Source organism: Mustela putorius, unplaced genomic scaffold, assembly GCF_011764305.1.
Source record: "Mustela putorius furo isolate JIRA1106 unplaced genomic scaffold, ASM1176430v1.1 tig00003859_pilon_pilon_pilon, whole genome shotgun sequence".
In the NCBI taxonomy this organism is placed as follows: Eukaryota; Metazoa; Chordata; class Mammalia; order Carnivora; family Mustelidae; genus Mustela; species Mustela putorius.
Window position 1 is genome coordinate 765,296 of NW_025422011.1, and position 14,371 is coordinate 779,666.

At 38.2% G+C, this 14,371-nt stretch overlaps 1 protein-coding gene across 3 annotated transcripts in view; it reads left to right on the forward strand.

Annotated features, from left to right (window-relative positions):
• Positions 1–14,371, forward strand: part of CKAP5 (cytoskeleton associated protein 5) — a 107,375-nt gene that overhangs the window by 37,009 nt on the left and 55,995 nt on the right. For all 3 annotated transcript variants that reach the window (XM_004763119.2, XM_004763121.3, XM_004763120.3), the window contains exons 3-8: positions 703–896; positions 2,328–2,534; positions 7,169–7,340; positions 8,061–8,193; positions 8,436–8,536; positions 10,756–10,869. In XM_004763119.2, coding sequence (XP_004763176.1) covers positions 703–896; positions 2,328–2,534; positions 7,169–7,340; positions 8,061–8,193; positions 8,436–8,536; positions 10,756–10,869 — 921 coding nt within the window. The remainder of the gene's footprint in view (positions 1–702; positions 897–2,327; positions 2,535–7,168; positions 7,341–8,060; positions 8,194–8,435; positions 8,537–10,755; positions 10,870–14,371) is intronic.

Genomic DNA, 14,371 nt, shown 5'->3' on the forward strand with positions numbered 1-14,371 from the left:
TAAAACTTTCCTGGAATTCAGATTTCAGTGTCATTGGCTTGTTTTTTCAGCAGTTGACCCTCTGTGGTACAGTATAGAGTTGCCCTGATGATTACATGATCCTGCTGAGAAGCAACATGCTTTGGAGACAGTTGCAGTAGGGATGATTTCTCACTTTTTTTAAAGATTTTATTTGAGAGAGAAAGAGGTCACATGCTCAAGTGAGTGGGGTGGGGGGTAAATCTCAAGCAGATGATGTGCTGATCGCAGAGCCTGACATGGGGCTCCATCTCACAAGGCTGAGATCATGACCTGAGCTGAAATCAGGAGTCGGGATGGTCACTTAACTGCCTGAGGAACCTAGGCGCCCTTGATATGTCATTTTTAAATCGTTACATCTTTAATTGTAATTTACCTATTACAAAAAAGGAAGAACTAATACTTGGATACAAAGTGAGATACGTTTATAGTGACCTGTTAGGAACTCTAGATGGCCTTGAATGAATATTGCAAATAAAAAAAAAGTTTATAAACTAACCAAAAAAAGTTTATAAACTAATCTTCTTTGAAAACTCTGAATTTCTTAACCTTTTTTTGTTTCTAATCATGGGGTCCTGTATTCCGATTTACCTGGTAGAGGGCAGTCATCCCACCCCACCCCCAATTAACAGAAGATAATAATATCATTAAATTGTGTTTTGTTTCAAAATTCTTTTCTTTTAGCTCTGGAAAGCAAGGTTAAGTGGGTATGAAGAGGCCCTGAAGATCTTCCAGAAAATAAAGGATGAAAAGAGCCCAGAATGGTCCAAATTTTTAGGACTGATTAAAAAATTTGTGACTGATTCCAACGCAGTGGTTCAGTTGAAAGGATTAGAAGCTGCACTTGTTTATGTTGAAAATGCCCATGTAGCAGGAAAGTAAGTTGTTTCTTTCCAGCTATTCTGGTAAAACCCTTGTCTGGTGCTGCATCAATTAATATATGTATGTTTGTGGATCATTGTCCTTAGTTATTAGCACTTTTAGAAGATATTAATTTTCTTACTTGCATAGCTCCTTGGTACTTGTTTTTCATTTGGTTCTTATCTACTCTCAGAAATCTAAATGGAACATGAGATCTCTAAAGAACAAATTAGAATTGAAATACCTTAAGGTTTGATGAGCAAGTTTCCTTTGGAGCCTTCCATATGGGAATTAACTTTAAACCAGAGGGAAAAATCTCTACTAAGTTTTAGAGGAAACTTCAGGGTGTTAGCAAAGGAATTAACAGAATTTGAGTGGAAAGCATTTGGGTAGTACAAAAATCTCTTTCTACAAGGCTTCCCAGCAAGGTGATCTAAGAAACATGTCTTTCTCTCTGTGGTGATTAGGCAGTTTTACCTCTTAGGAGAGGTGTTGCTAATTAAACAGCCTCTCTGACTCCTGGCCAGTTGGACGTGTGCTGCAAATGATCCAGGCTTCTAATCACCCACTCTCCCATACCTCAGAAACCTGGTTTTCTAATGCTAGTCTTAATGTCATTGAAAGGAACTCTCCATAAAAAGGGGGTGGGGGCTCAACTTAATTGCACGAGAAATATATACTTGACTTACTTCAAAGATTATACCAATAATGACAATCATTAACCTGACAGTTTTGTTAACAGTATTACTGAGTTTCCCTTGCCATTAGTGAAAATGTTGCTTTTTTTTAAATTGCATTTTTCTTCTGATACCAGAAACTTTTTTGATGAATACATGTAGCCCCAACCCACTCAGTTCCTCTGAGTTCCAATGGTACAGGTTTTATTTAATTTAGAAAAAAATTCAAAGCAGTAAAGTTACTATAAAATCTTGCCAAGGAATCAGGAGCAGCCCTTTGTTATTAAAGGTACATATCCATCTCCTCTGTGAAAAATTCTCTTGTTCTAAGAAATGCTTAAAATGACCTTTTAAAATTTTTTCAAAAAAGCAAGACTCTGTAATCCTATTTTTAAAAAATACATCTGTATGGATGTCTATCTGCTCTTGCTTGTAGAGCGATAAATCTGGAAGGATAGGTACCAAATAGTTGAAAGTAGTTTTCTCAGGATAATGGAATGTCAAAGGATTTTTGCTTTTTTATTTGAATTTTCTACATTTATAAAGAGAAGATAAGGTTCTGTGTCATTGCTTGGTGTGACATGTCTTAAACTTTTATGGTTTGTGTAGGTTTGTCTTTCATGTTCTTGAACATAAATGAAAAAAACTCATTTACTTTATTTCTAAGCCTTTTAAAAAGTATTTGTCATGCCCCCCCATGACCTTTTCTAGTTCTTTCTACTAAAGTGTGTTTTTGAGTGTAGTGGTGGTTGTTTGTACTCTATATTACAGAACCACAGGTGAAGTTGTGTCGGGTGTTGTAAGTAAAGTGTTCAACCAACCCAAAGCCAAAGCCAAGGAGCTAGGCATTGAGATTTGTCTAATGTACATAGAGATTGAGAAAGCCGAGGCTGTGCAAGAGGAGCTCCTAAAAGGCCTGGACAACAAGAACCCCAAGATAGTAGTGGCCTGCATAGAAACACTGAGGAAAGCCTTAAGGTAAGACTTGTTGCTTTAGTTCTCTGCCCTAGAATATCTCAACTGAGTTTGAGTTCCTGGCATAAATAGAAATGAAAACTGCTGGACTTGGCGTGCCACACCAACCAGGAAAATTGACCTGGGAAAGTTAAAGTCATTCCTCAAGTGTGGCACTTGCTATTCAGTAATCTTAGCCTTCAAGTAGTGTTGCATAGTTATTTTATCTAAATCCCCTTCTAATGAAGATGAACGGGGAGATTTCTGACCTGTTTTCAAATTAGGAATTGGCGTTTTCATGGAAAAACACTCCTCAGGATATTTAAAGCTTGTTATCCTCAAGCATATGTACGAACTTTGAAATGTTGGCTAAAGATTATTTATTTGCTAAAGCAGACCTTTGTTTTGATGCCTTTTTGTTTTTTGTTTTGATGCCTTTTTATTAAAGTAGAAGTAAATGCTCTATGCCTCTAAATAGAACCACAGCAATAGCAAATAGAAAGTAATTTTTACTCTTATGCAGTAAGTTATTTTCAATGCAAAAATTTCTTGTTGTTTGGCAGTGAAGTTTTTCATGAATGAAATCTCTTTCAGGAACAAGTGGCTGTAATTTGCTATGGAACTCTGACTTAGACAAACCACTGTTTTGTTCCGATTTGGCAGCCCTTCTAATCTGATATCCTGTCCCCATTACTATCCACATGAGAAACTTTAGAAAGCAGCTCTAGTGAAATCCTAAATGTGTGACCTATGAGAGTGAAGACCATCCCAACTCAGCTCCCTTGCAATTTTGTGTATGACCTACTTCTTGGAGAAGATGCTTCCTTTGGTGTTTATCTTATGTAGAAATACCCAAATTCCTAAATTTTGTTAAATGATCCTGAAATTATAAGTTTTAAACTTTTACATTGTCTTTTGCTTGGTTCATAAATTTCTTTTATAAAATTTGTCTTCACTTAGATTTTTGTGTAATATTTCCTCATTTCAAGCCTAGTACAGTATAGTGGGTGTGGTTTTATGAGTAGTAAATAGTGTGTTCAATCTGTCATCTTAGAAATTTATTGATTGACTTGGTTATCAAGACTATGCTGGGACGCCTGGGTGGCTCAGTTGGTTAAGCAGCTGCCTTCGGCTCAGGTCATGATCCCAGCGTCCTGGGATCGAGTCCCACATCGGGCTCCTTGCTCCGCAGGGAGCCTGCTTCTCCCTCTGACTCTGCCTTCCACTCTGTCTGCCTGTGCTCGCTCTCACTCTCTCTTACAAATAAATAAATAAAATCTTAAAAAAAAAAAAAAAAAAAAAAGACTATGCTTATCTCAGGGTGCCTGGCTGGCTCAGTTGGTGGAGCATATGACTCTTGATCTTGGGGTTTTGAGTTCAAGCCCCATGTTGGGTGTAGCGATTACTTAAAAAATAAAATCTAAAAAATTTTTAAAGACTGTGCTTATCTCCATAGATATGTTCTGTCCTTAGTAATGGATCTCTTAATGAAAATGTGTATTATGCTTATAATCAGCCTTTAAAGATTTTATTTTTATTTGAAAGAGAGAACATGAGCAGGGGGTGGGGTAGAGGGAGAAGGAGAGGCAGACTCCCCACTGAGCAGGGAGCTCAACATGGGGCTTAGTCCTGGGATCCTGAGATCATGATCTGAGCCAAAAGGCAGAGGCAGATGCTTAACTGACCGAGCCACCTAGGAACCCCTGTAATCTGCCTTTAAACTAGAAGTTGTTTTTTTTTTTTTAAAGACTTTATTTATTTGACAGAGAAAGAGATCACAAGTTGGCAGAGAGGCAGGTAGAGAGAAAGGGGGAAGCAGGCTCTCTGTCCCAGGACCCTGAGGTCATGACCTGAGCCGAAGGCAGAAGGTTAACCCACTGAGCCACCCAGGTGCCCCAAAACTAGAAGTATCTAATTCAGAATGCTGTAAATTCTAATTATTTTACTTTTATGCTGACTGGGAAAATAAGTATAGAAAAAGAGCAAGTTAGGTCTTCCTTCAGATGTTGTAGTTTAGTTCTATCCCTGTGTGATTCTTTATTTGTCCTAAGGCATCTCAGAATCTATCGTAGAAATTAGATAGCTCTCTGGGACCTTCAAGAACCTTGAGGCCAGGGGTGCCTGGCTGGCTCAGTCTGTTAGGCATCTGCCTTTGGCTCAGGTCATGATCTCAGGGTCCTGGAATCAAGCCCTGCATCAGGCTCCCTGCTTAGTGTGAGGCCAGCTTCTCCCTCTCTCACTCCCCCTGCTTGTATTCCCTCTCTCACTGTGTCTCTGTCAAATAAATAAAATCTTAAAAAGAAAAGAACCTTGAGGCCAAACTGTTCAATCCTAAATTCCAGAGCTTCCTCAGAGTACTCAAACTACTTGTGTTTATGAGAGCTTCAGGAAATCAGAAATGTTCTGTGGCCCCTAAAGCAGGCTTCTAGAACCCATAGGTGGTTTTCTTTCTTTCTTTCTTTCTTTTGTAAGATTTTATTTATGAGAGAGAGAGAAAATGAGCTAGCACATGCAGAGGGGAAAGGGCAGAAAGAGAGGAAGAAGCAGACTCCTTTGAGCAGGGAGTCCTACTTGGGCCTCGTGATCCCAGGACCCCGAGATCATGACCTGAGCCAAAGGCAGATGCTTAACCACCTAAGCCACCCAGGCGCTCCCATGGGTGGTTTTCTATAGTAATATATTTAGTAACCAGATTAAGTTTTGTTTAGTTATCCGTTTCCCATGTGGACCTCTTCTGTAGGTTTGTCTTCCATCTTTCACTAGCCAGGATAGTGAAACAAAAAAATCTGATAATTTAAAATTTTAAAGGAAGACTCCAAGATCCCTGATGTTAGGTTCTTCAGGCACAGTGTGGAGTGTCCTGTTTCATAACCCTAAGTTCTTATTTTTCCTTTAGTCTTAAAGGTCAACTGAGCCAAATTAAAATGTTCTTTTCTATTAAAGGGGATTTTAAAGGAAATCTTGGAGATCATCTTGTTTATTTTCATGTTATGATATCTGTATTTAAACTATATAACCACATTTCTTTTTAAATATCATTTCTGAAGGAGAATATTTTCTGTCTCCTCTAGCCTTTTGGAGTATGTCAGTAGCTATTACTAAAATTTTTTGTTGCATTTGTGTACAGGAGATAAATTTATACACATTAGATAAATAAATAATGTAGTAGATAAATAAGTTGACCCTTGAACACCACAGGGGTTGGGGTACTAGCCCCCATGCAGTCAAAAGTCTGTGTATAAATTTTGACTTCCCCAAAACCTAACTACTAATAGTCTACTGTTGACTGGAAGCCTTAGAGATAACCTGAACAATCAATTAACATATTCTGTATGTTATCTGTAGTATATACTGTATTCTTGTAATAAAGTAAGCTAGAGAGAAGAAAATGTTATTATAACATAAGGAAGAGAAAATACATTTACATTTTACAGTACTGTACTGTAAAATGCCTATGTCTGAGTGGACCCACACAGTTTGAACCTCTGATGTTCAAGGGTCAACTTGTATATGAGTTCTGCTACAGAATGTTGGTATTGTTTCATAACCGAATCCCTCTTGCTCCCGAATTTGTTATGCAGAAATGTTAACAGTGACTCAGAAAGCTAAATTTGGCCAGTTAGGAACTTAAAAATATAAAATGTAACAAATACATAAGGTTAAATGTACTACCTCTTTTTTTTTTTTTTTTTTAAGATTTTATTTATTTATTTGAGAGAGAGACAGTAAGAGAGAACATGAGCGAGGAGAAGGTCAGAGGGAGAAGCAGACTCCCCATGGAGCTGGGAGCCCGATGTGGGACTCGATCCCGGGACTCCAGGATCAGGACCTGAGCCGAAGGCAGTCGTCCAACCACTGAGCCACCCAGGCGCCCTGTACTACCTCTTTAAAAGAAGTCAGAATGCAACTGTTTTCGTGAAAAACTGAAGCAAAGAGAGATATAGGTTGCCTGGAGTTATAGCTGATAAGCTTCGAAGTCAAGAGTGAAACACATGCTGCCGGGATTAATGATCTGTCAAGTTCAATGAACCACCTTAATCATAAGAACTATTAAAAATTTACTGCAAGGGGCGACTGGGTGGCTCAGTCCTTAAGCTTCTGCCCTTGGTCCAGGTCATGATCCCAGCGTCCTGGGATTGAGCCCCGCATTGGGCTTCGTAGAAAGCCTGCTTCTCCCTCTCCCATTCCCCCTACTTGTGTTCCCTCACTGTCTCTCTCTGTGTCAAAGAAATGAGTAAAATCTTTACAAACAAAACAAAAAAACTTACTGCAATTAAATTTCACTCATCTAAATATTTCGATTTTAGTCATCTAAATAAACTGATTTATGTTTTTAATCTTCTATATGTATATACATGTATATTTAAGATGTTATACAGGTTTGGTCCTTTATAGATTTGAATTATCCCTAACCTGATTACATAGGTTAGTTTTAAGATTTTTATATTCTGGACCCTAGGCATTAAATAACATTCTTAGAAGAGTGATATCTAAACATAGATGTTAGAAATTCCTTTTTTCCCCCCTGCCTTAAAAAAGCTCAACTATTACTATATAATAAGTACAGAAGTATGTTTTAGTGAATGAAAGCTAACGCTGCCCAAATATATTGAATGTTGACAAGTTTGGTTTTTTTCTACCCAATGTTTTATTTCTAGTGAATTTGGTTCCAAAATCATCTTGCTTAAGCCAATTATCAAAGTGTTGCCAAAACTCTTTGAGTCTCGAGAAAAAGCTGTTCGAGATGAAGCAAAACTAATTGCTGTGGAGATTTACAGATGGATTCGGGATGCTCTGAGACCTCCATTACAAAATATAAACTCTGTCCAGGTGAGGCACAAAGTTTTTTGGTTGTCTTTGCATAAGACTAATATGACGGTGTTTCCTTCCTGTTGTTGATATTCTGTCCTTAAAATTACTATTTTTCGTTCTTAATTTTGAAATCAGTTTTTTTATTTTTATTTTTTCTGTTTGGACAACATGCATTTTACCTGTTCTTTATTATAATTGGTTTTAGAGACATTATCTGATATAAATATATCTGAAGTCATGAACTAATTAGTGTCCTAAAAAGTGGATTTTATTTTTTTTCTAACTGCATAGACATACATCTTCAGTAGTAATATATCAGTTTATGTTACCAAGGTATAATTTTTTAAATTTAAATTCAGTTAATTATCATATATATTATTTGTTTCAGGGATACAGGTCTATGATTCATTAGTCTTATATAATACCCAGTGCTCCTTACAACACATACCCTCCCCAGTGTCCATAACCCCAGTTACCCTACCCATCCATCCCCCTCCCCTCCAGCAACCTTCAGATCGTTTCCTAAGATTGAGAATCTCTTATGGTTTGTCTTCCTCTCTGGTTTCTTGTTTCATTTTTTCCAAATGTATACACTTTAAATGTGTCCCTCCTTTTTGGCCTGTTAGAACCACATAAGTAAGAAATTAGGTTCTGATGTTAGTAAATATTAATGTTAAGTACGTTCTCTAAAGGTGAGGATGTAGGTATGTTTTAAAATATATTTTATGATATTTGTAGTTGAAAGAACTAGAAGAAGAATGGGTCAAATTGCCAACAGGTACTCCTAAACCAAGTCGATTCCTGCGTTCCCAGCAAGAACTAGAAGCTAAATTGGAACAGCAACAGTCAGCTGGTGGCGATGCTGAGGGAGGTAAGCCAGTTTTAAACACTGGTTTCTGTGAAAATTAGCAAGAACACCCCTACCTCAAGAACCTATGTTTACTAGGCACATTTTGTAGGACTGCCATTTAACAATATATCAGTCATTTATAGCATTAATAACTGATTCCTTCTATATCAAGATTTCATCAGGGTGTGAAAGGAGTGGTAACTATTTGCTAAGTAAAAACCTTCCATCCATTTTTAAGGTTTGTTTTGTTTTTCCCCTGGAAGGTGGTGACGATGGTGATGAGGTGCCACAGATAGACGCTTATGAGCTTTTGGAAGCAGTAGAAATTCTTTCCAAACTTCCCAAAGATTTTTATGACAAAATTGTAAGTAATGGTAACCTTCTTTCATTTATTTCATTTAAAATAGTTCCTTGATTATAATTAGATTGTTCTGCTGAGCCCTTTTCCTAGTACACCGCTTTGCACCCCGTCTCTTCTCTAGTAGTGTCAGTCAGTCCCCGTACTACTGTGTATGTATACCTACTACAGCACTTTCTTTTAACACATCTGGCCAAAACCGAGATCATTATTCTTGCCTTCTCCTTTATACTCATTGTCTCTCTGGTTTTATCTTTAAATATCTGTCAAATTCGGGTGCCTGGGTGGCTCAGTGGGTTAAAGCCTCTGCCTTCGGCTCAGGTCGTGATCCTAGGGTCCTGGGATCGAGCCCCGCATCGGGCTCTCTTCTCTGCTCGGCGGGTAGCCTGCTTCCTCCTCTCTCTCTCTCTGCCTGCCTCTCAGCCTACCTGTGATCTCTGTCTGTCAAATTAATAAATAAAATCTTAAAAAAAAAAATCTGTCAAATTCATCTTTTTCACTCCATCCCACTGCCACTACTTTACCCCGGGGTTCCTTGATCTTGGCATTGTTGACATTTTTTACCAGATAATTCTTGGTCCGGGGGGGCTTTTCTATGCTCTGGAGGATGTTTAGTAATATCTCTGCCGTTTACCCGCTAGATATCAGTAATACCATTCCTCAAGTCTGACAACCAAAAATGTCTCCAGACTATGCTAAATATACCCCAAGAGACACAATTATCCCCAACTAAGAAACAGTCTTATCCCAGCCACCATCATCTCTTGCCCTACGTGCCATGGTAGTCTTCTTGTAAGACTCCCTGTCTCTGCTTTTGTCTCTTTCCCATCACATTTCCCAGTGTAATCAAAGCTGTCATTTTTTTTTTTAAGATTTTATTTATTTATTTGACAGAGAGATCACAAGTAGGCAGAGAGGCAGGCAGAGAGAGAGGAGGAAGCAGGCTCCCCGCCAAGCGGAGAGCCGGATGCGGGACTTGATCCCAGGACCCTGAGATCATGACCTGAGCCGAAGGCAGCGGCTTAACCCACTGAGCCACCCAGGCGCCCAAAGCTGTCATTTTTGAAAATAAAAATCTGCCCATATCATTGCTTCACTGAAATCCTTCCAGTGGCTTCCATGAGATTAATATGATGTCTGAAGTTATCCTATAGCCATTGAGGCCACCTAAGGCACCTTTTAAGTCCCTGCTTACCTTGCCAGCCTTACCGTCTCTAATTCTTCTCACTCTGTGCTCCTGTCATCCTGCACTTCTGCCAAAATCACGTGTGCCACACTCACCATCCCCCAGACTCTGGATTTAATATATGCTGTTACTTCTGCCTGTAACATTCTCCTGAGTCACCCCATAATATTTCTTCATCCTCTAGATCTCACCTTAAGGATCACTTTCAGGGGAGATCCTAGCTGGCAGCCTAAAGTAGGTTGAGTCCTTTTGCTATGATACCAAAGCAGCTTGAACTTCTCTTTTCATAATGGTCATGACTTAGTAGTTATTTAGTGCAGATTTTCCTAGCTCTGCTGGCAAGCTCCTTCAGTCCCCCATTAACTTCTGATTAACAAATACTTGATAAATTAAACTACACTGTCATCTTCTCCAGAGTGGCAAGTTTGTCACCTTTGTTGTATCCCCAATTCTTTCAGATAGTGGGAATGCAAAATTACCGAATGATTGCTTGATCTCTAGTGGAGTATTTTCTACTTTGTGGCCATAAAACAAAACAATCAGCATTGTACCACCAACATATAAAACTGATCACCAGGATTAGAGCAATTTTGGTTGTTGGTCATATGATTGTCTTTTTCTGATCTTTTTAATGTTATCAGTATGGAGATTCCTTTCTCCTGTAGTTGTGCCACTATGAGATATGCTAGAAGCACTTTCTAGCAATGTTTCCTGTTTAAGACTTGCTTACTAGCATTTGCCTAGAAAGTGAGAAGGAAGTCTATGGCATCCCATTCTTTTGCTTACAGAACCTTAGGGTTATGAAATGTTATGAAAATACTTAACCATGTATGGACAGAATTTTATATATATGAGCAAAATATTCTGATGGGCTGCCCAGATTTGCAGTTTTGTTTTTTAACCAGTTTCTTTAAAAACTTTCTGAAAACAAAAAATAATTATATATCTTTGAATTAGGAGCATGCAAGAAATAGACTTATTTTTTTTTATTTTGCCTCCTAATTACTGTTCTATGAGTAACCCATTCTGTGTATTGCAGGAGGCAAAAAAATGGCAAGAGAGGAAGGAAGCTCTGGAGGCTGTGGAAGTACTAGTGAAAAACCCCAAACTGGAAGCAGGCGATTATGCAGATTTAGTCAAAGCATTAAAGAAGGTAAGTGAGGGGACGCCCGGGTGGCTCAGTCGGTTAAGCCGCTGCCTTCAGCTCAGGTCATGATCCCAGGGTCTTGGGATCGAGTTCTGAATCAGGCTCCTTGCTCGACAGGGAGCCTGCTTCCCTCTCTGCCTTTGCCTGCCACTCTGCCTACGTGTGTGTGCATGCATGTGCGCTCTCTCTCTCTCTCTGACAAATAAATAAATAAATAAAATCTTTTAAAAAGAAGAGGAGGAAGAAAAGTGGGAAGAGTGTCAACACTGGTAACCTGACAACAGACCAGGCCTTTGAGTTTCTCCCCATCAGTCATCTTTTTTTATCACAACTACATTTCCATTTAAGGAACACTATCAGTCGTTTTCTAATTATAGGCTTACCCTTGTAAAGGATTGTTTAAAATGCCTGCCCTAGGTTAGTTTGGAGGGATTGATTTTCAGTCTTTATTTATTATCATTTTGCTTTATGTGGTCTAGTAGCATATACGAATCTCAAGAAAAAGAGGGTCTTGGTGATGTAGAACCAAATATTCTAATTTTATAGTTCTATAGGGTGAACTATTTAAATTGGCTCTATTTAATGGGACAGATGTTAAATATGAAGAACATTTTCCCATTAGATAACAAATGATCCCACATTGTATATCTGCATGTAAAGTGAAGGATGTGTGGTCATTATAAAGCAGACAAGTGTTGGGGCACCTGGGTGGCTCAGTAGGTTAAAGCCTCTGCCTTCAGCTCAGGTCGTGGTCCCAGAGTCCTGGGATCGAACCCTGCATCGGGCTCTCTGCTCAGCAGGGAGGCTGCTTCCCTTCCTCTCTCTCTGCCTGCTTGTGATATGTCAAATAAATAAATAAAGTCTTAAAAAAAAAAAAAAGCAGGCAAGTGCTAAGTAAGAAAGAAATGCTTTTAGGAAATAATTCTTTGTTTTTGCTCCTGGTTGATAAATTTGTATGTAGTGGCTTTTCATAAAATCTGAAAGTATAGATCAAATACTGCTGGTATAGTTATATAGTTTAAGAACAAACTCTAAAGATATATTCTTGAATAGAGAAAATTTTTTAATTTGCTTCTTCGGCCTAAAATTACAGAGGATTAGAATGGTGTGGGGAGTTAATCCCTAGTTGTATGCACATGTATGTACAGTAATTCTCATTATTCATAGTAGCCATGTTCTTTAAAGTCACCACAACACTGAGTTAGTGAATACTGACCCAATTGCTGCTAAGGAAACACAGGGCTAGGGTTCTCCAACTCTTTGGTCTCAACATTTTGATCTATCAGTCAATACATAACTTGTTTTATTCTCTTTGAAGAGGTCTCAATATATATTATTGATCCATTAACACTGAATTCATGGCCAACAGCACCATAACTCGTGCTTGAATAAAGCTTATCTAACACAAGTAATTTCTGTGTCAGGCCTTTTTGCACTTAGAACACTTCAGCACTACACTCAGGGGCCGTTTCAAACAGTGAAAGCACCAAGAAAAATTACAAAAATGGGGAAAAAAATTACAAAAATGGAAAAATGAAATAAGAAGGCAGTGTTGCTTCGTTCATTCTCAGCTTGTAAAGTGCACACCAGGCAACTCAGATTTTTCACAGCTCTGTGCTTGTCCGTGAATGACTAGGAGAGTGATTCGAGTATTGATTCAGGGGGTGATGATGTTAACAAGTAGGTGAATTCGCAAATATAAAATCCGTGAATAATGAGGATGGGCTGTGTTTTCTTATAGTCCACTTCCCATGCTTTCCTCCAAGTGAGACATGGAGGCAGAGATATGATTTTTCCCAATCTTGTTTAGTCTTCAGTCTTCTAATCTTGAAGAGCCCCAAACCCAGGCAAGATTAATTAGAAGGTAGTTGTGTAGAGGGAGAAGATTTCACCAACCTGCAGCATGGGAGGAAGGATAAAAGGTAGAAAGGCACTAAGAGAGGGAAATGAGATTCTAGTGGCATTGAGAACTTAAGATTCTCTCTGTAAATTTCAGTGTATAATTTTTATCTCTAGTCTTATTACTTGTCCCTGAATTCTCAGTGCCTCAGATTAAAGCTTTTATTTTTGTCTTATCTAATGATACAAATCTTTTTTTTTTTTTAAGATTTTATTTATTTATTTGATAGACAAAGATCACAAGTAGGCAGAGAGGCAGGAAGAGAGAGGAGGATGAAGCAGGCTCCCCGCTGAGCAGAGAGCCCGATGTGGGGCTCAATCCCAAGAGCCTGAGATCATGACCTGAGCCAAAGGCAGAGGCTTAACCCTCTGAGCCACCCAGGCGCCCCCATAATGATACAAATCTTAATTGATGTTCTCCACATGGGTTTTCTTAGGACATTAGCTGTTCAGATAAATACTGTTTTGTGATTTCTCTTGGCATTTGAATATAAATAAACTCTTGTTATATTCTTTACAGAGAGGATATGGATTTTATATTTGAGTAGTCATAAACAATAGATTTCTGTGAGAAACTTCTCCCTCTTCCCATGGTGGAGTGGGGGGGTGATTAAAGGCTTACAAACAAGTAAAGAGAAATTTAATTTTGTGACTAAAATATTTAAAACAATGAGAAGTTAACCTCAGTTGTATACATAAACCAGGAACAAGGCATTTTAAAAATTTTTATGTGATTTTACTTGGATGAAAACACAAACTTCATCTCCATATTATGGTGACTTAACAGAGACTTGTCAAAAATGGGGAAATGAGGAAATGTAAGAGAATGAGACTGAATAGGCTATAGATGGATCCCTTATCCATCCATAAATGGTCTCTTTGCTCTGTTGACTCTATCAAGTAATCCCACTAAGCTCCCAGTTTTTTGCCTTTAATGTAAGTAATGCAGAACTACTCATTTTGAAATTCCTTTTGGTATTCTGGAAATTATCTCTATTTTTTCTTTATTATTTTTATTAACATATAATTTACTATTTGCCCCAGGGGTACAGGTCAGTGAATCATCAGGTTTGCACACTTCACAGCACTCACCATTTCACATACCCTCCCCTATGTCCATAACCCAACCACCCTCTCCATATCCCCCCTGGAAATTATTTCTTAAACTGTCTTCTTTCAGGTTGTCACATGGCTTAGCATAGTCTGTGGGCTTTGCTGTTTTCACAGGAAGTTATAGTTCTTTCATTATATATATATCTTTCATATAGTTCTCTCATTTATAAGATACTTTCTCCCCTACCCCTTATGCTACCTTCCCCCCAATATCTTCTTTGACTTGGCCAATTACCTGTGGATGCTGGTAGATATTTTAAATCTTTAAGGTTTGAGTTTTCAAGGTATTTTATTGTATATGCTTGCTAGCTTGTTTTTTGTTGTTGTTGGTTTTTTTTTTTTTTTTTTTTTTTTTTTTTTTTTTTGCTTGCTAGCTTTTTTTGTGGTATTAACCTTTTTTTCACTTGGGCTTTCTACATTTACCCCCCCCCCTTCCTGTTTATATTCATTGTAGTTTTATAAACATGGTGGATTTCATTGATTTCTGATTTTGTCA